The 25,574-nt window shown below is 35.3% G+C and overlaps 1 protein-coding gene across 8 annotated transcripts in view; it reads left to right on the forward strand.

The window, feature by feature from the left end:
• The window catches only part of PCMTD1 (protein-L-isoaspartate (D-aspartate) O-methyltransferase domain containing 1), a 66,460-nt gene extending 48,377 nt beyond the window's left edge, over positions 1 to 18,083 (forward strand). For all 8 annotated transcript variants that reach the window (XM_008515484.2, XM_070630615.1, XM_008515486.2 and 5 more), the window contains 3 exons: positions 4,910 to 5,081; positions 6,961 to 7,084; positions 15,523 to 18,083. In XM_008515484.2, the coding sequence (XP_008513706.1) occupies positions 4,910 to 5,081; positions 6,961 to 7,084; positions 15,523 to 15,890 (664 nt within the window). In that variant the 3' untranslated portion in view covers positions 15,891 to 18,083. The remainder of the gene's footprint in view (positions 1 to 4,909; positions 5,082 to 6,960; positions 7,085 to 15,522) is intronic.
• Positions 18,084 to 25,574: the final 7,491 nt, after the last annotated feature.

Here is a 25,574-nt window from a genome sequence, read left to right on the forward strand (position 1 = left end):
TTTACAAGTAAAATTAGAACCACATAGGAGGTATCATTTTGGTAGTTCTCTTGCCGTTTTTTTTTTTTTTTTTTTTTGCCTTTTTTCCTTTTCAGGTTTCATTTTGTTTGTGGTTGATAAGAAAAGGTGGAATTTGGATTTTCTCTTTCACTATTTTTAACCTAGATTTTATGTGTAAATCTACAGTGTGGTAGTATTTTGTAATAAACAAAACTTCTGCTGGTTAGTTTATTGCTAGTCTTCTAGATTGTACGGAAGTTGTATGTGTGGTTTGTAAAATATGTACTTTGCCTGTAGAGGTTTGTGGAAACTTAGGTAAGATACAACTTTCAGAAGACAATGAAAGCCTAAGGAAGAAAATGTTTTCTTTATTTTCTTCCCTACGCTGGAAGAATTAGTAGGAGTTGTAATTTACTCTGATAACGTGGTAGCCACCAACTATGTCTCAAATCAGTCATTTAGTTCTTTATTCATAGGATATGAGCATGATATGATATGGTTATGGGTATATCCATAAACATTTGCCTGAAAAATATTAATCATAGATTTTGTGAAAAAATATTATTAGTAGTAGAATTGGTATGAATTTATTTACATGAAATGCTATTGTAAAACTAAGCCATAATTTTAGTATCAGAATACAAAATGTCTAAGTAAGATGCTCAAGTGTGTACCTAGTCAGAAATACTAAAGCAGATCTGTAAGTCCTTTGTTAGGAAAAATAATCCATAACCCATTTATATATTAAAAACAAATGTTGTAAGTATATGGAATTTGAAGGTTGTTTTGTTTTCTTTACTAGTATGAAGGATTTATGTATTTATTGGTGGAAAGGGCAAGCCATAGTTACAAGTGTAATAAGTAATCCTCAGATGGGGCACTATCTCTGGTAGACACTTTTCTTAGAACTACTAAATTGGTAGTATTATAACTTTTTTGTAATGTGTCTGGCATATGAATTCTCTCCTAAGTTCTAGATGTCTAGTTCAACATTTAAAAATATTACTTTTCTCCCCAGTTTTACTTACGTCTTTGAAGTTTTACTGTTTTGTATCTAGAAATAGTCCAGTCCTTTTGGAATATGTCTCATTTAATTAAACTTTCAAATTTGAGTATTCTAGTAACGGAAATTAATTTAAATATATTAAATGAAAGTATAAAGATCCCATATGCATTTGTTAGAAGTATATGTTCCATTTGCATTAGTGGAAATTATTTATAAATTTAGAGATCAAAATTTTCTCTATAATGATCCTGTCTAATACTCCCTCAGTAGAGGCAAATATACTTGTTCCAACCTGCATTACAAGGGAAAAAATTTAGTTCTTTCCTAGAATAAGGGTGGCTTATTTAAGATCTTTAAAAAGGTCCAAAAACAAAAGTGTCTTTCAGTTATAGGACATTTTATTTATTCCTTAAAGGCAAGGATTTGTTTTGTTTTTCTACTATTTGAGTTTTTCTTTTTTCGGCATTTTGGAGAAAAAAGTCATGTATTCTGTAACATGAAGCAACAGTTATTTATAGTAACCAATTTACTAAAACAAGAACCATCATAATTGATATAGAAAGTGCCATAGGCACATATTTTTTCTGTAACTGTTTCTGGGCAAGTTTCTCTTCTAGTCCTGAGATTTTTGTGATAAGCATATTTAATTTGTCAAATTTGGGTTCATATTCAAAATTGGTTTGTGGAAAAGTTGACAAACCATTTATGTTTATTATATGGCTCACTTATATAGTAAATGTTTTTTGAGGACTGTAATAGGTGATGGAGATACAATTAAAATTCAGTAGAAATACTCAGAGAGCAGGAAAATGTTTCAAAGGGAAGACTGTGTTAAAGAGAAAGTATTTGAAGCTTCTCTTGACAGGTGATAAGTAGAAAGTAGTTTTTTAGTATTTTCAATTTCTGTGAATGTTGAAAAAATATATATACACACTCTATAGATAGATACACACACATATAAGAGAAATATTGAGATATTTTACATTAGTTTTGTACTAAATCTTTGAAATCCCATGTGAATTTTATCCTTACAGTACATCGCGATTTGCACTAGCCACATTTTAAGTGCTCAATATCTACATGTGGCTAGTGGCAACCATATTGGGTAGTGTGGCCCCGGATTGTCCTGTCTCAACTTTCAGATCATAGCTTGTCATTTCTCAGGGAAACTTTCTCTGGTTCCCTAGGTCTCTCAGTTTCCTTTCATTTTCAGTGTTTTGGAATCATATTCCTTTCCTTTAGAGCGTTTATCATAGTTGTGAATTAATCTTTAATTAGTGAGATTGATGCTTGTCCATTCCACTAGATGTAGGCGTGAGTGTTTCCCATTGTATTTCCAGTCTTTACACAGAACTGGTGCCAAGAAATAGTTTTTGACTTAATGAATTGTGCTAATTACTAGTATCAGGTAACTTGACCAGAGTCACACACATGATTTTTAGGATCAGGCACTAAATTCTTTGTCATTCATTTTACGGGGATGAGAATGTATAAAATATCACTAATATGAGAAATGGTTTTAATCGTGAGTTGTTTACGTGTAATGGTGTTTTCCTAGGTAATAGTTCTGTAAGTGATCATGTTTTTTAACTACTAAGAAGCTTTTAAAACTATAAGCATATTTTTGAATTAACAGACCTGATGGTAAAAGAGGTTTAATAATTCAAATTTTTTTACTTAAATTCCCTGCTCATATTTATCCTGAAAGTTGTAAGACTGGCTTAAATTATTATAAAATTAAATTATTTAAAATGAATTTTTATGAGTGAACATTTTTGGATACACTTCACTGAACATAGTAGTCTGACTTTTCTTTTTAAAGAACACTTACTGTGTGAGTTTGATAAAATAATTAAACCACATGATCCTTAGTACATAATTTACTTAAAAGCCAAGAAATTATGTTTTGGCCATGTTTTAGGTAATCACAGGTTGTACCGTAGTCTTGAGTATAAAAGAGAAATTAAACATGGTCCCTAACATAAGTAAGTTTACACTTTTGTATGTACTATGTGAGTAGAAAGAATGAGATACTATTAAAGAGTTGAGTAAGATTTCATTGCAAAGCTGGTATTTGAACTTTATCTTGAAGGGATAGTAGGCATTTATCAAAGGAAGAAGAGAGGGAAGGGTATTTCAGTCAAAGGAACAACACATACACAGATGCAGGGTTTCAAAACACTTTGTAATAGTTCCTCTAAGCAATTAGCAGCTAATAATTTAATTCTGGCTACAACATAATATGTGTGGGCAGGGGCAGAGCCAGGAAATAAGTCTAGAAAGGGATCTTTTTCTTTTTTTTTTGAGGAAGATTTCCCCTGAGCCAACATCTGCCACCAATCCTCCTCCTTTTTAGCTGAGGAAGATGGGCCCTGAGCTAACGTATGTGCCCATCTTCCTCTATTGTATCTGTGGGACGCCTGCCACAACGTGCCTTGATAAGTGGTGCGTAGGTCCGCACCCAAGATCCAAACCGGTAAACCCCGGGCCACCTAAGTGGAACATGTGAACTTAACTGCTACACCACTGGGCCGGCCCCTGAAAAGGAATCTTGACAGTAGACTCACAAAGAGCCCCATGTGGCACTCTAAGGAACTTGAAGCTGTCCTGTTCAGTAGGGAACAAAATGATGGAAAGGAGACCTGAAAAATGTGAGCAGTGAGGAGGACATTACAATAATAGAAATAGTGGGACATAGACTACCTTATATGGGGTGTGGGGCAGAGAGTAAGACTATATACACTGTTTATGCGCCCCCTACCCCAACCCTACTCCCCTCCACCAGGGAGACATGAAATTGAGGATAGGGTATAAATCTTTTTTAAATATCAGAGATCGTAATCTGTGTTACAGTGAATTTTGATGGAAACTTTTTGTGTAATAAGTCTGTTAATTAACAAAGAATACATCTTACAAAGTAAAATGATTATGATTCAGTTGGTGTCATTTTTCACTGCGTGCTGAAACTAAAAATATAAATTTTTTCATCATCAATGATAGCCTCATCTTGCTGTGCAGTCATATTAACTTTAATCAACTTAAAAGTAAAAGGAGATTCCATGAATTAATTTTAAAAAGGGTTACATGTTTTACTAGTGCATTGGAGTTTTAATTCATGTTATATGTTAAAGACTATTTTCAGATTTGTCAGAATTTAAGGAAAAAGTAGAAGTCTAAAAAGGGTAGTTTGTAAAAGCATAACTCTATATACCATGAACCAACACTGTAACCAGGAACAAGCAGCCTGAATAAAATGCCTTTGCATTGAAACCATCTCTCTTCTTTTGTTGTATATTGAGATTACAGGGGCCAAAGCAGCAGTAAGAAAAACCACTATTTATTCTGCTTTCTGTCCCAGTCCTGTAACATAGCTCTATTAGGGAAATCTCCCTAATCTTAGTGGTTGCAAGAGTATATGGTCAAGACACTGGTGTCGTTCCCTGACAAAGCTTTGCCACGCTTATACACAATAAAAATGTCAAACTGAGAAGGATACTGCGCGAGCCCTTCCCATTTCCGTTGGGCCTTCAGCTTTTTTTGGAAAGGGCAGTGGAGAGTGAACCCTGTACTCATTTGTTTGGCTCTTGTGATTCTCATCCTTATCATATCATTTGTGGGGCATCACAAGGTTGGTGTTGTGATAGTGTTTTCATTATATTCATTTTTTAAGCATTAAGTGAGGTTTCAGTATGGCAAAAATAGGTTAATGTTTTGAAAAAATACACTGTATGCTATCAGTGTTAAACCTCATAAATATGATATTTAAATCAAATAACATAGTGATGTTTTATCCTTATAATTAATTTTGGTAACTTCACTATTTCAAAGAGCTGGATTATATTAAGTTGTTTAGATCTAATCTTTTGTTTAAATGAATTAAAATATATTTGTTTTTCCATGCAGATTTGAGTTCTGTGAACCTGCATTTGTGGTTGGCAATTGCCTCCAGATAGCATCTGACAGTCATCAGTATGATAGAATTTATTGTGGAGCTGGAGTCCAGAAAGACCATGAAAACTACATGAAAATATTACTAAAAGTTGGAGGCATTCTAGTCATGCCTATAGAAGATCAGGTAACTTCCACTGTCCTTTTGCTTAATGGGCATAGGAAACATACACATTAGTTTAAGATGGGAAATGTTACATCAGTGAGAAGTACAGTGTAATTTTGAAAGAAGAAATACTCTTCACAGATACATCTATATAGAAAAAACTTGAAATGGACTCTTTAATTATTTAACCAATGCAGATAGAGAAGAGATCTCTATGCTAGGGTCAGAAGAGACTTGGGCGTTCACCCGAGCTTAGCGACTGCCTGTGTGATATTTGCCAAGGTGCTCCTTCCTTCAGCATCCTCACCTGGAGGTGTTCATTTGAATGTGGTAATCTCTGCTAGCTGCTCAGTTTTCAACATTCTTTAATTCTTTGAACATATGAAAAAGAAATCCTGTTTGGGGCTTGGTTTGAACTGTTTAATTCCATTAAAGAAACAAGTACATTTTTAAATCTTCATTTAGTGTTATGTAGACTCATTTGAAAATATTCTTCAGCTATTTGCCTGCCTTTATTTATTTATTTTATTTTTATTTTTATTTTTTCTTTTGAGGAAGATTAGCCCTGAGCAAACATCTGCTGTCAATCCTCCTCTTTTTTGCTGAGGAAGATTGGCCCTGAGCTAACATCCCTCCCCATCTTCCTCTACTTCATATGTGGGACGCCTACCACAGCATGGCTTGCCATGCGGTGCCGTGTCTGCACCCAGGATCCAAACCAGCAAACCCCGGGCCACCAAAGCAGAATGTGCACACTTAACCGCTGTGCCACCAGGCCAGCCCCTTGCCTGCCTTTAGTTTGGAATTATTAGTTATGATAAATGTATCAAATGCTAATTTATTCAGAAAATGAGTAGACCTCTCAAAAGCAAATTACTTTAAAAATTTATAAAAATGCATTTCAAAAAAGTATCTTTAACATTTCATATTAACCCCAATCTGAGATGTTTATAACACCCTGTGATTAAGACGACTGGGACCTAGCATGATCGTTTTGCAGTTTATATATCTTGGGGGTCCTTTAACATCACAGCATGTTATTTGCAGCTCAGTGGATTTCACCATTACCATGCATTGTGCTCTGTAGCAAGTTGTTTGTCAGTTATTAAAAAGACAATATAAAAATGTTCATTAAAAAAACATTTCAGAGAAAATGTTACTTGAATGTTTCCAGAGTTAAGACTCCTAGATGAACAGTCTTTTTTTTGCTTTCCTTTAAAGATACATTTTCAAACATTTAATACATGGCTTTCCATTGGTGTTTTATTAAATATTTATTATATACTATTGTACTAATGCAAAGTGTATTAAATGGACCAATTTTTAAATATAAATTGAAGATACTAATTCAGCTTGATTAAGCCATGCACTGAGCTAATATCTTTTTCCAAGAACTTGTGATGGGTGTTTTCTGAGTAGGTAAAACTTCTGATACCTTTGTGACACATTTATTTGTGAAATATCAATTACAATTAGAATCTATATTTTATTACCATCATGAAAAATCATGAAGTTGGTTCATTGTTACAGTAATCAAAACATAGTTTTATTAATATAATACTTTAACCAAACAACTGAACCTATGAGAGACATATTTTGGGAGCCTTTGGCAGGTTTGGATTGGAATAATACCCCTAGAAGCAGACCCCAAATATAACATGGGAGTCACTTGGTCATATTTGGATATTCCATTTGCATTTAAATATCTTGATCAGTAAATATTTGTGATTCCTACTCTAGTATTTTATGGTAAATATTTAAATGAAAGAATTTGGTTGCATTCAGATACAAGTGATTATATAGCAATAATTGGCAATTATTCTTTAAAACAAAATTGTGACTGTAAATTGATCACATTTCCAGGATTAAGCTATTCTGTTTCTTTTTTCCCTCTAAATAGTTAACACAAATTATGCGAACTGGACAAAACACTTGGGAAAGTAAAAATATCCTTGCTGTTTCATTTGCTCCACTTGTGCAACCAAGTAAGAATGATAATGGCAAACCAGATTCTGTGGGACTCCGTAAGTAACTGTTGATCCTTTCCACTTGAACTGTGACTTATGTTGTTAAACTCCTATGCTTGAGATTTAATGGACTATATAATTAGGAATAACTAAATAAATATGCAGTAGTAATATATTCAATATATGCAGGATTTGTTCAGATCTTTTTGTGTGTTGGGGATAAAGCCCCTGGCTTGCACGAGACGCTTAGCTGCCTTTGTGGAAACATGAGAAGAAGGGGCAGGTCAAATGAAAATGAATTTATTAATTATAGTAAATTTGGTGACATCATTTTTCATACAGAGGGACAGCAAGCAAATCTTTGCTTAGACTGAGAAGAGCTTGGTCGTTCTAAGACCAGAAATAAGTTTTAGGGTAGTTGAAGCTCATTGGCTAGGCTGTAGAAGATAGATCATACAAGACTTTTCTTACACTCAAGGAGAAGGTCAGGTTGATCTGAATATAGTTTTTGAAGGTAGAAAAATAGTGGACTGTGTAGACATTGGTGGAGGAAAAAGAGGGTTTAAAGTTTTCCTTGAGTAGCTGACTAAGTGATGGTACCATTTATTGCTGTTTCGAAGACTGGGAATGCAGTAGTTTGGAAACAGATGTAGGAAGATCAGATATTTTATTTTGACCATGTTTGAGTTTTCTATTAGCATTCAAGTGTCAAGTAGTGAAGTGGTTGGGGGTGTAAATGTGCACAAGGGAGGTATCAATTGAGAATCTTCAACATAAAGTATGGCATTTTAAGCCATGAGAAAGGATGGGAACACTTAGGGGAGAGTGGAGATAGAGAAGAGGTATTAGGATTGGACCTGCGGTCCAACAAGTTCAGAGATAAGACAGAGGAAGATGTATTAGCAGTGGGTGGGCCAGAGAGATGAGAGGACACCAGTGTGCACAGTTTGAAAACCAAGAAAGAAAAGTATTTCAGGAAGGAGAGTGACCAACTTAGTGGGGGCTCTTGAGATCTTGAGAGGGAAGAGGTGAGAATAGGATTAATTGCTTTAGCATATATTGTGGTTTTGGAAACCATTAAGTAAAGTTCTTTACCAAAAATGAACTTTACCATAGTAGACCTCTTGCTTTAATTTGCTTTTTAAATGAATATATTTCATAGGACCCTGGCTTTATGGAGAAATTTTTTATTTTCAGTGTTCATTTTACCCTCTTTTAAGCTATGTAATTTTATGGCCTTTTCGGATGGTTTTGAGAATTACATGAAGTAGTATTTATAAAGTGGTTGGCATGTAGTAAGTGGGATTTTGAGGGTCAGTAAATTACACCCATTTTCCCCGCTCAGGTTGTTAGCAGTGGAGAGATGAACTTGATCAGATAGCTAGGGATTGAAATGACGACTTTTTAGCAACCAAAGTAGTTGGGAGAATATGGCTTAGGTCTGCACCCTTAAACTAGACAGACTTAAGTCACCCAGTTACAGGCAGCACTGGCCAGCCCCCACCATGTGAACTTACCATGTAAATACATGGGTGAGCAGAGCTCCATATGTCCACTTGTAAGTAGACATATCCCAGAGGAAAAGAAAGGAAAGGAAGGAGCCACCCATGGCAGCTTCTTACACACTCCCAGACTATGCAGCCACTCCTGCCTTAGGGAGGAATAAGTGTGGTGATGCAGAGAGACCCATGGAACTCTGCGGTAAATGTCACTCTTCGAGAGTGTCAATGACATGGAGGGCTTTTCCTCAGGACCGTGGGAGAGGGCTCACTGGCATTCTCTAACACGAGCTGCCACCAAAGGAGACCTGTTGACCACTCTTTATGGCTTTGTAAGATTCATAAATTCTGACACAATGCTCTTATTTTGACCTCATTTAGAGAGAAATTAGGCACTCAGTTGTAAAAAAATTTTGAACCTTTCATAATTTAGAAAGTGTTGCCAGCCATTTTTTTCAGATATACTTTTTGGTAGTGTATGCTACTTATGAAAAGGATTTAAGCCAACCTACACAACAAATCCACATAAAACTATTATATAAGGAAACTTGAGCGTAAGGAAAATTAAAAGTAAAGTAAGAATGATAAAAAAACAAAGGATTATAAAAAAGACTCATTCTATTAGAAATGTGGAAGTTATTACACTGAAATGTTAAATTTAAACTTCCTTCCAGTCTAGTCAAAAAGAGATACATGCTAGGTGTGCTCTGGGGCCAAAAGGGACTTCCTTCTTTCTAGCACCAGAATCAAGCAATTGTCACTTATGTTCACCTGCATTATACAGATATTTCAGTGAAGTCTACTTTTTAGTAGACTGTACACACACCACGCTCATATATACTTGTATGTATGTATGTATAAATGTGTATGTATAATGTGTATACTATATAGTATAGTAGACTATACTATACTATAATATTGAATACTTAAACTCTTTCCTAAAAGCAACAATAGTAACAAAACTATTTCCTTGTTTCTATTTTCCAAACATTAGAATTGTAGTTTATTTATGACAGTTTTATTTAACCTATCATAACACGTTGGTGAGTCATAAACAGAAGTAATGAAAAAATTTCCTGGCACAATTTGGTTTTGACAATGGCATAATCATAAGTATAATGTGCATCTTGTATAGTGTACTTTTGGAGTACTCTGTAGATCTCTGTGCCATAGGTATTTAAGTGTTTTAGGAGAGTCTTGGTTGTAAATGTGGTTTTATGGTAACATAATTTATGAATGGCATGAATGATGATATGCTATAAATGAACAATTTTTGTTCTCCATTTTAAAGAATCAACACAGATTAGATAATTAATAAGACTGCTATTGGTTGGGTTGATTGACATTTATAACTGAATGTAAAGTAGGAATAAATTTAGTGGAAAAGGATAAAATGGGGGAAGAACCTAAATTTAAAAAAGCCTGTCACACCTCTGAAATATTTAAAGGTGAAATGATATGTCTAAATTTTTCATCAAAATAAGCTGGGAGAGGGATGGGAAGAGGAAATGGAGTGTTAATGAAGTAAGATTAGCCATAAGGAATAATTGTTGAAGCTGAGTATTTGGTATATGGGGTTCATTGTACTAGTGACTCTCTTTTTCTATATGCTTGGAAGTCTCTATAATAAAAAGGAAAAAAAGCTACCAACATAAAAATGAGTCAGGAATTATGAATTTCTAAAAAAAGCTTGTGTAGTAAGGTTCAGTTAATGAAAAATGTTTTGAAAATTATTGTCAAAATTTAATAGGATGTATGGAGAATAAGAACAAGTTTCCTTTTCTGTTAAAATAGCTTTCTGTTCAGAGAACATTATTTCATTAATTGTACAGAGTTAAAATATGAAGGAATATTAGTACAAGAAAAACTAAAACAATATGCATGCATATTCTTGGCTAATTGTATTTTGTAGCTATGAAATTGTTCATATAAACAGTTGCTAAAGTGTCGTTATAACTTTCCTCAGGTTTATCACTAATTTTTATTCAACTCAAAGTCATATTTCTCTTTGATTTTTTCTTTGTTGTAAGACATTCTAAAAATAAGGATACAGTGCTTAATGCTCAGGGCAGGCCCTTTAGAAGGGGTAAAGGAAAAACTCTCCACCAACTAAAGGAAAACTGTTTCCTCTGTACACCACCCACCCAATACTTCTGTACTCCAGATGTGTGGGTTTTTCCACGTTGAGCAATTCTCCACTTCTTTGCAGACACCAACTAGCTGTCCTGTGATCTAACTCACTTCTGACACTAACCTGTACAAACCCCACAGGTTAAGGGCTTCATCCCACAAGACTGTCCGCTTCTCCAACTTTAGATACCAGTCCCAAGTCGAGGTTGTCACCCGTGTTTCTGACAGCCTAGCTATATATTAGAGGCTCCCATCACCCCCTCCTAGAGTTCGATAATTTGTTAGAGTGGCTCACAGAACCCAGGAAAACAGTTTACTTGTTAGATTATCGGTTTGTCATAAAAGGACCCAACAACAGCCAGATGGAAGTGATGCATAGAGCAAGGTATGTGGGAAGGATGCAGAGCTTCCATGCCTTCTTTGGGTGTGCCATCCTCCCAGCACCTCCATGTGTTCATCAGCCCAGAAGCTCTAAACCCTTTTGGCTACAGCTTTTTACGGAGGCTTGGTTAAATCATTGGCCATTGCTGATTGACTCAAACCTCCAGCCCCCTCCCCTCTGAAAGTTCCAATCCTCTAATCACATGGTTGGTTCACCCTGACAACCAGCCGAGCATCCTTAGGGGCTTACCAGAAGTCACCTCATTAACGTAAACTCAGGTGTGGTTGAAAGGAACTTTTTAGGAACATCATTTATGCTCTTATCGCTTAGGGAATTCCAAGCGTCTTAGGAGCTCTGTGTCAGGAATGAGAAGCCAAATGTATAATTCTTAGTATAAATCACAGTATGACAAGGGGCAAAAGAGACTTCATAAATTGTGACACTATACCAGATCGAGCTGTTTGAAGTTGCTGTTTTTGTAGCTTAAAAATGGCCAAAAATTCTCAGTTTTGTGGATTTTACCTAAATAAAATGCCCTTTTCAGTCTTTCTTAGCAAATACAAATGAAAGTGCTGACTGCTGGGTGCCTATAAAATCTAAATAGAGACTTCCTTTTGCGAAACAAATAGAGCTTACATGTGTATATTAGAGATATCCTTAATTGTAATTTTGAAGTGAAAGCTTCAATTCAGAATAAAATTTATTGCAGTCAGGATTAGTATTGTTTAGTACCTTAAATTCTTATCTCATAACTGGAAGCATTAGAAACAAGAGAATGTTAATAGAAACTATTGGGGATTTTTCAATAGGTAGGGCTGAGATTTTTTGTATCATTCAAAATAACTTTTTTTTCCCAAAGATTTTTTATTTTTCCTTTTTCTCCCAAAGCCCCCCAGTACTTAGTTTGTATTTTTTAGTTGTGGGTCCTTCTAGTTGTGGCATGTGGGATGCTGCATCAGCCTGGCTTGATGAGCGGTGCCACATCGGCACCCAGGATTTGAACCGGTGAAACCCTGGGCCGCCAAAGCAGAGCGCGCGAACTTAACCACTCAGCCCCAGGGCTGGCCCCTCAAAATAATTTTTAAATGAAGCCTATGTGGATGCTATTTTAGGACTTCTGAGTATTAGAAACTGCTAAAGTCAAGTCTGAATCCCTTTTCCACTCTGGGTCTAGTTGGTTCTTTATGAAGTTCAGGTATTCTGATAGTTTAGGATTGGGAAGTTCATCATTCTAACAGTGTCCCTGGAATAGCAGACAGTTTTGGCAGAGGAATAACATAATTAAGGTGTGCAAAGAGAATACCAGTAATGTGAGAGAAGTTCAAGTGCGAAGACCAGCTGAAAAGACCAATTATAGCTTCTGTTTCTTAGCTACTTTATAATTCCCAAAACTCTTTTATAGGTTTACTCTTCACCCTCCCCTGTTCCAGAACCCACTTTAGGCCTTTCTTCTCTGTCTACACTTCCTTTTGGGCATTTTCCTGGTCTTTGTATGTCACAACTTGCTGATGACTCCCAGATTTCTTTCTCCAGCCCTGCCCTTGCCCCTAAGTCCCAGAGTCTTGATTTAACTGCTTGTGGTTGGAAAGGAGCATAAAGTCTACACTCAGACGCCTGCATTCAGGTCCCAACTCACATCACTTAGGATGTCTGTGAGCTTGAGCAAATTATTTAAACTCTCTCTACTTCACTTTCCTGACTCAGCATTAACTTAGTTATTATACAAAAAACATGGAAATGGTGACTGGTATGTCATTGTTGTTGTTATTCCTGAAATCTTCATTTTGTATATGTAATAGACACTTCGGTTTTAACACAAACAAAACAAATTTTTGATTTTCTTCTCCCCAAACTGTTCTTCCTTTTTGTCATGTCAATAGTTGACATTAGTGTCTGCCCAGTTGCTTGGGCCAAAAGCTTTCCCACGTGCAATCCCTTCAAAATATATTTCAAGGGGCCGGCCCTACGGCATAGTAGTTAAGTTCAGTGTGCTCTGCTTTGGTTGCTTGGGTTCACCGCGTGTTTGGATCCTGGGCACGGACCTATACCACTTGTCAGCCATGCTCTGTTGGCGACCCACATACAAAGTTGAGGAAGATTGGTACAGATATTAGCTCAGGGCTAATCTTCCTCAGGAAAAAAGTGTATATATATATATATATATATATATATACACACATATACATATACATATTTTAAATATATTTCAAATTTATCCACTATTCTTCATCTTTACTGCCACCCTCCTCTATGCCCATTTCCATCATAGTGTGGTCATATGTCTCATGGATTACTGGAGTGTTCCAGGTAACCTCCTTCTTAGTCTCTTTACCATCCATACTCTACAGAGGAGCCAGAGTATCATTTTTGTTGCGTTATAACCTCTGCCTTATTAAAACCCTTGAATAGCTGCATGGCAAATACAATGTATGTTCTTGACCAAGGCCTACAAGACCATGCATGATCAGATCTCTTACTATTTTCCTCCTGCTCTAAACTTCACCTACACTAGCCTTCTTTCAGCTCCTTGAGCATGCCAACCTCATATACCTCTTAGGGCTTTGATATTCCTTCTGTCCCAAGATATTTACATGGCTGTTTTCTCTGTCATTTAGATCCTATCTCAGACCAGCTTGCTCAGGGAGACCATTTGCACTACCCAATCAAAAGTAGTCATACCCTCATGTACCAATGACCTTTCTATGTCATTGGTATTTTTTTCCATATCGCCTGTTGGGTTTTTTTTTCCCCCATAATTATCTTTTATCCACCCCCTCCCACAAACATAATCTTCATAAGAGCAAGGACTTTCTTAGTCTAAATCATCTGCTATGTCTAAGTGAGTTCTTTAATGGTATCTAGTATGTAGTTTAACACAGATTTGTTGAATGAATGTTACATAACTTAATGAACAATTTTGGAAGGTAGGCAAAGCTGGTGATATTTTAACATATTTAACATATAAGGGGTGAGATCTCACATCTTTTGTTACTTACCCATGTTCACAAAACTAATCATTGGGAGAAGCAGGACTTGAACTCCAGTTGTTGGATGTTTCAGTTTCCCTCTCACATAGTTGGGGGCAGGCCCAGACAGTAGAACAAATGGTTTCCAACTGAACATGACCAATATGGCTCTTTGGAATTCTTTTCCATTTCAGATTTCAATAGGGAGTTGAAAAAAGACAGTTCGAAGAAAGGGTTTTGTATTGGGCCAAATAGGTATATGTTAAGGGATCTTTGAATTGGTCTAAAAAGTCTCCTATCCTGGAGTTTTATGAAAAACTCTATCTGCTACTACAAGGTGTATCCAATTTGTGATTGGGCATAGCCCAAGGCACTGGAGTGTGGTGGGAAGAACACAGGAAGCACACTTTGAGCCTTGGACAGGATAATGTACTGTATAAGGCTAGTACCTACAGGGCCCTGTGCAAAGTATGAAAAGGAAATGCCACGGCCTCTCCCCTCCTAGGGCTCACAGTCTGATGGCAAAGACAGACCACATATGAATAACTAAAGAAGGCAGGATTTCAAATGTTAGCACAAAAAAATTTGGAAAGGAGGTATCCAGAAAAGAGTACCAAAAATAAAGAAAGAAAAAATAAATGATGACTTTTTTTAATATTTAAGTGGGGAGGGTTATGTTTTGCTTTGTTTAGGTATTTGAGAAGGATCTTTGGTATTAGTTTTATTTCCACAAGGATGGAAACTAGGAGAAATAAATTTCAGATGAGGACCAGAGAACTTATTTCTCTGTGTGTAAAGTGTAGGAACAGGCTACAAAGAAGAGTATGTGGTTCTAGGGCTTATGCATTTATATATCTGTGGAAGATGGGAGTGAAACAGACAGGTATGTTCCAACTCTCTGATGTATTTGGTACATCAGTAACTTAAAGAAATCTTTGGTGTTTCTTTGGGCTATTAAAGTTTGTTTATCATGCTGGTTTCTGGTGGCCCTTTGCCTGTGAACTACTTCTACTTGTTGATTTACAGAAAGATAGAAACTGTGTGTGTGCACGCATGTGTGTAATAGCTTTAGAGCTCAGACTGAGGCAGCTCTTCAAAGCTTGCCCTTTGAGTTTTTTGAATAGATAGTTCTTCATATGGTTTTCAACATCAGAAAGCATAGAAAAATATGTAGAATAAAATCTCTTCAGAAATTCTTGTCCCCTAACTACTTAATTCTCATGTGCTCTGTTTCTAAGTTCTCATTTATCTTTCCAAAGAATTTTTATGCATATACATGGGACACACACACGGATCTATACACATAAACCTCTGTACTGTCCACTGTCCTTAGTACTTAGAATGGTGTTTGACACACAGTAAGCATCCTGAAACCTTTGTTAGATAAAAGCCAGAGTTTTTATACTTTCTAGTTTTCTAACATTCGCAAAGAAATACCTGTTTTCTTCTGTGAAAAAATGAACAATATATAATGTTTTACTTTTTATGTTTTGTGTATGTGTCTGTTTTTCTTTTTAGCCCCCTGTGCTGTCAGGAATCTCCAGGACTTGGCTCGTATTTACATTCGACGCACACTTAGAAATTTCATAAATGATGAGATGCAGGCTAAGGGGATTCCTCAGAGGGCTCCACCCAAAAGGAAAAGAAAGAGAGTTAAACAGAGAATTAACACTTATGTATTTGTGGGTAATCAGCTTATTCCTCAGCCTCTAGACAGTGAGGAGGATGAGAAAATGGAAGAAGATAACAAAGAAGAGGAAGAGAAAGATCACAGTGAAGCCATGAAGCCAGAGGAGCCACCTCAGAATTTACTGAGAGAAAAAATCATGAAGCTCCCCCTCCCTGAATCTTTAAAAGCTTACTTGACATACTTTAGAGAAAAATAACTTAGATCAAGAAGAAAGAATGCCTACTGATAATTCCTTTAGTCTTGAAAATGTAGCATTTGTTAGGAGTTAAAAGAGAGAGAATTCTTTCTTTCGTCAGAGCAAATTATAGTGGAAAAAGTATAACTTGTTTCTGTCTTAGTAATAAAAATGATGTATTCAGTGATTTAAGAGAATCCTTTTTATAAAATATATTTTTCTTTAAATCTTGGAAAAATTACTGTTTTAACTCAGAGTGACTCCAAGAGTGGAATGCAACAATAGTCAAGACTTTGTGTACTGTAAATTCTTTTCTGATTCCTTGCAGATTTGTAGTGGTGAGGATTAGACTTACTTTTATAAAAGGTTAAATAACTGTTGAGCATATATAATCTGATTTGAATCGCAGTTATTTGCATATCCTCTCTGGAAACTTTCTTATCTAGTAAGGAAATCAAATGCTATGTAGACCCACTTACCTTACTTTTGTTGCAATCACTATTGCTGAGTTGCTATAGATGTATTCCGGGCAATATATGAGTGCAATAACAATACAGATATTGAATAATTTAGCTTTAAAAAAAAGTTTCATGGAATTCAACAGCACTGCTACTTTTGCTTTTGAATCTATTGCCAAAAGACATGGGGAAAATATCTGCTTCTCTCATAGAGATTTTAAGAGCACATCAAGTGAATACTGAAGTTAAGAACTATATACTTAATACAACTTTTAATTTGTATGGACCCCTTACATTTTCAGTATTTAAAAATAATGAGGTTATCTTACTCTCTGGCATTTTAGAAGATAGATTGTTTTTTCTAGAGTCCAATGTATAAAGTGTTGGGTTTAAAAAAAAAAGCCATTGTTCTATGCGACTGTTGATAGCACAGTGAGTGAGTAAGCATGAGTAACAGCCACGTTTCTGGGTTGTGCTGAGTCGCAGGGCCAGAGCAGATTTGGACAGCAGGTGCACTTTAGCAAATGGAACTTCTCGTTCATCTGAATATTTATCTTTGACAAGGCAGGGCCAAGGTAGCCTATGTTTGCTTTGAAATTCATCTTTGTAGTGTAAGAAATAATTCACAGAAATTGTATGTAGATGCATTTTGCTTTGAAAATCTGATTCATAATCATAGTGTAATCTTTGGGACCTACATTGTCCTCATTTAACTTCTTCCCTTGTTTGTCTATTTCTTTGGGTAAAATTATAATAATTTTTATTTTTTGCTTAATATCACATACTTAAACTGTCCATCATTTGAAGGTTAGTTATAGCTTATCAATGATAAAACAGGTAGTAAATGCCATTATTGGTTTGTTTCTTTTCTCCCTACTAGGGCCTGAAAACAGTCATTCCTTGTTAAGAGAGTATACAGTATAACATATTTACTACTTAGTGTTACATGGATTATATATTTTTTAAAAGGAAAAATTTGAAGGTATCACTTATTACCACCAGCATCACTATTACAATAGTTGATCAAATATGTATGGTTAAGGAAACCTAATCAGTGTAGAGTGAAAGGATTGCTATCTCTGCAAAGATTCAACTATTAATAATATATAGATGGTTTCAAAAAGCTCTGGGAATTCCACACGTCTAAAAGCAAGTGCTTAACATATTATAAACATGAATTATCCCAAGTAAATGAGGATATTTTAGTAATGTGAAAGGTAATTTCATGGAAGATACTTGTTTTATACCAGTGACTGGGGCTAGGGGTTGGGGATATTGCCACAATTTTTCACAGATGATTACTAAGTGTTATTGTTAAGAAGTGCCCCATCTCATTTCTAGCAAGGAAAAAAATAGTTTCACACAATTGTCATCTGTTAGAAATGTTCGTTTTCTTTTGAATTAAATGTTAGTTTTAGAAATTTAATCTTGAGTTCCTGGTGCCCATATACTTTTACCTAGCATCCCCACCCCTACTTTGTTGTTTTTGGAGCTGGTGTCCAGATGTGTAACATACATATTCTTAGCTGATGATAGTACTATTCAGGAGAGAGTTTTTGTTAAGGATATGTTTGAAAATTGACTTTTTCATATTGTCTTTCATTCTCTTGACCTTGGCGAACTGTACAGTAGATTTTCATGATCATTGCATATTTTTTGTCATTGAAATGTATCTTTTGTGTTTTTAAATGCATTCATTTTACAGTTGTGGCTTTATTATTGACTTTAAATAAAGAAGTAGAAATAAAAAATAAAATTTCAAGTGAAAGCCCTTTTATTAATGGGGATATATTAGAATGATTAAGAATATTTTGATTTGTGTTTATTTTTTAATGAATTCATGTTTACTTAAGTATGGATAATTATGCTTTATAGATGGAGAAGTATCAAATAAAGACAGAGTAAAATTAACTGAAAAAGATGAGGAATATATTCACGGGGTTTTACAGCCAGATAAAACAGTAGAAATAATCGAATGTAGTCTTTTATTCTGCAGGGAGAAAGTAGGCCTAGGGCAGTAGCATGATTTTCTAAGTCAGACATCTAGTTGGAGATGTTTGAAATAACATCCAGCGAGTGGTTAATATTTGGCACTCTCATCATGCAGCCAGGGTTCGTTTCCCGTCAGGGAACCACACCACCAATCTGTTGTCATACTGTGGCAGCTGTGTGTTGCTGTGATGCTGAAAGCTATGCTACCAGTAGTTAAAATGCCAGCAGAGTCACCAGTGGTGGACAGGTTTCAGTGGAGCTTCCAGACTAAGACAGACTAGGAAGAAGGACCTGGCCACCCACTTCTGAAAAGATTGGTTGTGAAAACCTTTTGAATAACAGTGGAACATTGTCTGAAATAATGCTGGAAGATGAGAGGGTGGTGCAAAAAGACCAGGCAGGGTTCGCCAGGGTTGCCAGGAGTGAAAATCTACTCCATTGCACTAACAACAATCTGGTGAAACCCAAGAACCTGTCAACGACCCAGAACTACCCAGAAGATAATTTAAATCTATACTGCTTGTTGGTCTGTATATTTGGTTCTAGTATTAATAAACAAAAATGTCATTAAAATAGCATACATAATCGTTAAAAGAAAGTACAAAAAATGTAAGTGTTCGTTTCTAGCTGTATGAGAGGGTAAAAGTGAAGCAAAACCTGTTAAATTATGCGACGACTTGGAAAATTATTTTAAATAAACAGTTGCATATAATTAAGCATCATTCTCCAGTGGCCTTGCTTTTTTTTCTCTTCTTTTTTAATTTAAAAAATCTCAATACACCTGTGGATTTATGCTGAATTATGATATACTGTTTGTATTTGGACATCTCATTTTCCTTGTTGCCACCTCTGAAGAGTTTAGGTTTTTTAAAAAATTTATTTTGATAAAATATTCATATGAAAGATGTTTATAAGATATCTGCAGATTACAAGGAATAGTGATTCAAGAAGAATAATATAGCGTGCATGTAAGTACACGTGTGTACCTACTACAAGGTTTGACTACTAGCATTACTATTACCTCTGTGCCCCTTCCCAGTCTCATCTTCATCCCTCCCTTCTCAGGGGTAACCCTTTTGTATTTATCATGACTTTGTTTTTTGCTATAGTTTTACCATGTATGCTTGTCTCTAAACAATGTATTTGTCTTCATGCATGCTTAATTTTGTATAAGTGGACTTGTATGCATTCTTCTGCAGCTCATTTATCACTTTCGTTACTGTTTGGAGATTGGTCTGTATTGTATATGGTTATGTTAACATTCACAACTCACAGTTTAGTTATTCATTCTACTGTCGATGGACATTTGTTCTTCCCTCAAATAATTCAGTTGTGAATATTCAACATGTCTTTGGCTGTACGTATGCAAGAGTCTTCCTAGGTGGTACATCTAGGAGTAGAATTACTGGGCCATAGAATATGTCCACCTTTACTAGATGGTGCAAATTTTTTCCTCAAAATAGTGTAACAATATATGTTCCTTCCAGCAGTTTTTAAATGTTCCAATTATCCTATATCCTCACTTACATTTGATAGTGATTTTTGCCTATTTGATAATGTGAAGTGATATGGGGCATTGTTACTTGTTAAGGAGGTTTTGTATCTTTTCAAATGTTTCTTGGTTTTAGATTTTCTTTCTGTAAAGTTCCTATTCAAGACTTTGGTACCATTTTTATTGGGTAGTTTCTTTTTAAAAAAATTGGCTTGTAGGAGTTCCTTAAGTAGTCTGGATATTAATCCATTGTCGGTTACCTGTATTGCAAATAGTTCTAAGTAGTTTTGCTGTAAACATCTTTACCATAGACATCTTTGCTGAAAGCATTTTTGCTGGGTAACTAATTGGCCATGAGGCAGTTTTGCTGTAAAAGATAACTGCTTGATGGGTTGTTGTTTTTTTTTTTGGTCATTTTATTTTCATTTCTTCATTGACGAAGTTCTCACAGTTACTTCCATTTTTATGTAATAATAAATCTTAGCTAGCCCTTACTATGGTCTATACAGTGATGAGTAGATGTGGTGGTGGTGGTCTTAAAATCTTTAGCATTTCTTCCAGTTAGCAATGTCTGATGTCTCATTGATGGCATTATTGGGCCAACAGGTGACGATGATTTGCCCCAAGAGTTGGCTTCTTATTTTGAAACACACTACATTGGAGGAGAAGAAGAGGGCCTGGGGCCTCTTTTTCGAGGGCATAGATTTGAACCCATGTAGAAGGAAGGAACCCATAGGTGGAAGATAAGTGCTTAGTTAGGTACAATCCACACACACACACAAAATCAGTTCTTTGTGCAGCATTGCCATGAATCTACATACATGTACACACATTTTAAATGTTTTCAGATATTTTGTATTTTGAAATAAAGTCTCTCTAATTTTGTTATTCATTTTTTCATGTTTCATTATGTCCTTTTAAATTAATGTACCTCTCTTATTTTTCATGATTTTTTCTTTTACAGCAAAATTGCCTTTATGGCCAATTAGTTATGTGGCGAAAGTGCTTATGGCAAAGATGTGGCGAAACTACCAGACATCATTACAGTTATCTTTTCTCAGTTTGTGGCTGTTCTCCTTCTGTCTGTGGTGTCTTTTGATGAATTGGCATTTTCAATTTTAATTGTCAGATTCATCTTCCCACACCATCAATCCCGAGATCATGAAAATACTAGCCTATATTTTCTTAGAAAAGTTGTATAATTTTTGTCTTTCACCTTTAAGTCTATAGTGTACCTGCTCCTGATCTTTGTGCCAGGCGAGAAATAATTTAGTTTCTTTGTTGATCAGTCATTTAAGCACCATTTTTTGAAAAGTCCCTATTTCCTCCTCTGATCTGCAGTGTTAACTTGTCATCAACTAAGTACTCATATGTTTGTGCTCTGTGCATAGGTTTTCTTTTCTATTTTATTAGTTGGTTTATGGATCCCTGTGCTAACACTACACAGTTTAATTTACTGTGTATTTACAATAATTCTTGATCTACTAAGATAAGTCCTTTGAACTTACATTTCAGGAGTTTCTTGGCTATTTTTGGATCATTAGACCTTGATACACATTTTAGAATCAACTTCCCAGATTACACACACACTCATACCTTTTGGGATCTCCTTTGGAATCACATTGAATTTATAGATCAATGCATGCGAGCGTTAACGTATTTATGGTATGGAGTCTTCCAGTCCATGAACACGGTGCTTCTCTCCTTTTATTTAGGTCTTATTAAATGTCAACAAAATTACACAATTTTGTCTCTAGCATCTTTTATTAGATTTATTTGTAGATATTTCACATTTTTCAGTGCTGTTGTATTTTTTAAAATTATATTTTGTTTTTATTCATTTGTGTACATTACTTTAACACTGTCTTATGATTCTTCTAAGTTTTCTACATAGACAAGCAAATCATCCTTAAATAAAGTTTATGTTTTCCTTTGGGTTTTATTTTTCCAGATGTCCTGGTTGGGGCGTCCAATATAGTGCTAAACAAAAGTGATGAACAAGAGAAGCCGTATTTTTTGTTTTACTGCCCCTATAGAGTTATTTTTAATAAATGGCTTGGTGTATTTAAAAAGAATATATATTCTGCAGTTCAGTGTAGTGTTTTATAAGGGTCAGTTGAATCAACTTTTCAATTGTATTCAAATCTAATATAGGCTAAGTAGACATTTTTATGTGTTTGTGCTTAACACCATTCATCAATTTTTGGCAAAATCTCTCACTTTGATGATGGAATATCAATTAGTTCTTGCAGTTCTTTCAGTTTTTGCTTTGTATATTTTGATAATACTACACGATACTGCACTTGAGGTTTGTGGTGTCTGGTGATTCGAACATTTAACATCTAGGAACACTTTATAGTCTTGGCTTCAAAGTCTATTTGGTGTGATATTCATAGTGCAGTTTTCTTTTGATTATTAGTCATGTAGTGTATCTTTTTCTGTTTTTATTTTTGACCTCTGTATGCTTGTGTTTTAGGTGTGTCTCTTATTAACAACAGATAGCTGAGTTTCTTAAATTTTTTGACAATGTTTGAATTTTCCTTGAGGAATTCCATCCATTTACATTCAGTTTACATATTACTACAGAATGGTATTTTGTGTTGTACATCTTTTTTTAGTGTTTATGTTTTTTCTCTCCTTTTGGAGAAGGATTGGTTATTGTTTCTTCTACCTTTTGTCCATTACTCTTTTTCCTGCTCTTTTAGCATTACCCTCAACATTTTAATACACTCACCTAATTTATCAAAGTCTGAAGTTATCCACTCCCCTCTCTTCCTCCTAAGTAGTACAAGGCACTTTAGAGGACTTTAACTCTGAAGTCATCACCTCAAAATTATATGCTAGTCTATCATGTGTTTTATTTCTAAATTGTTAAGCCCCTATAGTACACCATTGTGATTGTTTAATCAGTATTTACTTAGCTTTACTACTGCATTTACACTTTTTTTTTTTTGGCTCATTATTCCTTCTTGAATCTTAGATCATCCCAGTTTCCTTTTGCTTAAAGTACATCCTTTTGAATTTCTTTTAGTGAAAGACTGCAGGTAGCTTAGTTTTGTGTCTCTGAAAAAATTTTATCTTTGTTCTTGAAAAATATGTCCATTGATTATCCAGTTTTAGATTGACTGCATTTTCTCTAGAACAATGGAGTTACTTGTCTCCATTCTGGCTTCCATTGTAGACATAGAGAAGTCAACTGATAGCCGATCCTTTGAAAGTTTCCATCATTTTGTTGTCTGATTTAAAGATTTTTGTCTTGACATTGGTAATATTCTTGTATTGACATTGTTAATTCTCTGTAGTCTCATATAATGTGCCTAGATAGGAATTTCTTTTTCCATTTATCTTACCTGGTATTTGTCTTGTAGCTATGTAGGCTGATCTCTTTCATCAGTTCTGGAAATTCTTGGCCATTTTTTTTCTTGGAAATATGCCTCAAGTTTTTTGTCTCAGCATTGAATTCTAAATAATTTTTGCAAATATATCTTCCAATCACTAATTCTCTCTTTAGTTGCTTTAAATACTGTTAAACCCTTACATTGAGTTTTAATGTCTGTTAAATTTTCATTTCTAGTTTTGCTTTTTGTAAATCAGCTTGGTTTTTATAATTTTCTTCTCTTTATTAATATGTTCAATTCTCTAAACATACTGAACCTAGTTATCTTATTTTCATATCTAATTTCAATATCTAAACTCTGTAAGGTGGGCTTCTGCTCATGATGTTTCTGACAGCTAGCTTTCATAAGTGTTTCTGTTGTATTTTGTGGATTTTGACTGAATTTGTATTGTAGAACTTGGTGAGAATTATTTGAGGCCTGGGTTGTTTGTGCCAGAAGCACTGCTAGCTCATGACCTCTTTAAAATAAATCTTCGGTTTAAGGTTTTCAGACCACTCTACTAATCCATGTGAAAGTTAGTTTGGGGATATTACATCTCCAGGGAAATTTTACTCTTTTCTTCCCCATAGCAACTTTTGAAATAAGCAGTTTTCCTTGTATTCTCTGGCTGGATGAGGGGAGGGGGTAAAGTGGTTTACTTCTAGTTTGTCCTTAATGAACCTGATGGAAATCCAGATTTACCAATTAAGACTCCCCACTTAGAAGTGTGTTTTTTCTTCTCTTTCCTGTACTGCTATCCCAAAATCTGAAGTTAATTTCACTTGGTTAAGCAAATACAGTCATGCGTTGCATAATGACATTTCGGTCAATGATATACCTCATGTATGATGGCGGTTCCATAAGATCAGTACCAGATGGCCTAGGTGTGTAGTAGGCTATACTATATAGGTTTTTGTAAGTACACTTGATGTTCGCACGACACTGAATTGTATAACTACGCATTCTTCAGCATATTCCATCGACAAGTGATACATGGCTGAACTCAAGCTGAGTGGGCCTTCACTGTTTCCTTACCTTGCTGGCTTCTCATTCTCACTTCGCTTTTGGACTGTTGTCTATGTTTTACTCACTTCCTCAGTCAACACATTGATGCATTAAAGAAGTATGTATAATATTTTATCTAGCACATAGAGTTTCTCCTGGAGAGTTGTCCTAAGGCATAATTGGAAGGAACCTCCAGTCTGCAGTACTGTGTCATGCCTGTGGTTCTTTGCCTGGCACTTCTTACGTATACTCACTGTAGGTAATCAGTAGCTTTTTTTCTCACGGAATATCAGCTTAGGTTTCTAAAGTAGAAACTTAAATTAGTCTTCTGGAAAAAAATTCTCTGTGAATACAAACTAATATTTGTTATATTTTGAACTGAAAACAATGCATAGACGTGGATGTCTCATCCAGATCCTCCAGATCACAAACATTGGCAAGAGTGCAGTAATTGTAGGGCGCGATTGAAAGGAAGAAATGGCTTTTTTGGTTTATTGCTATAATCAGACAATAAGAGACACATGAACAATGTCAAGCATATTTTAATTTGTCTCAAAATCATTCTTGTTCATGGAGATTAACTTTTTTCTTCTGATCTTTGTATTTTAACTTAAAAAAACCCACGTATTAAAGTTTAAACATTTTGCCCAAAGAGGGCAGTATTCACCTATAGTAGAATGTAAAGGGACTGAAAAATTACTGGAGAGAAGGCGAATGAATGTATTTTTCCTCATAAGGTTAATAAAGTTTCACAAAACTACCTCTCCGCCACTCACCAGGTTTGTATCCCAGTTTGGGACCATCCAAGTTTTAATTTGTTTTTCTAATACTTTTACATTTTTTAAAGTGCTCTTTTAGGGACAAGATTTGTTTGAAAATTTTAGTCTTTACAGATAAAACCACAGACCTTTCTTAAATACTTGCTAACAGAGTCACCAAAAAGTACGTGTTTAACTGCAAGGCATATTTATTGAAGAAGTCTGCTGTTTTCACTAGGGTCCCCAAAGAAGGGCCACTCACCTCAGTGAAACGTGGCCAGTGAAAACTGCTCATGAAAAATGAGTGTCTCCAGCCAATAGGGCATCACTGAGTGGAGAAGTGGCTCAGCCTTGTTCTATTTTACACTTACATGTATGTTTGTGTATCAGTTTGTCTCCTGTACAAGTAGATACATGAATGAGTTCATGGTTTAAACATAGTTTTAAACATTAAATGTTAAAGGAAGAAATAAGTAGTGGTTTGCATCGTATATTAGTGAAGTGCTTTGGATTTCAGTAGAATGAGCAGAAGGAAATGAAACCATTTTTTGAGAGCATAGTTTGAGCACAGAAGGAATTATATGCACCTAGATCAACTAATTAGAACTCTGCCTGTCCTTTAG

This window comes from Equus przewalskii, chromosome 8 (genome assembly GCF_037783145.1).
Source record: "Equus przewalskii isolate Varuska chromosome 8, EquPr2, whole genome shotgun sequence".
In the NCBI taxonomy this organism is placed as follows: domain Eukaryota; kingdom Metazoa; phylum Chordata; class Mammalia; order Perissodactyla; family Equidae; genus Equus; species Equus przewalskii.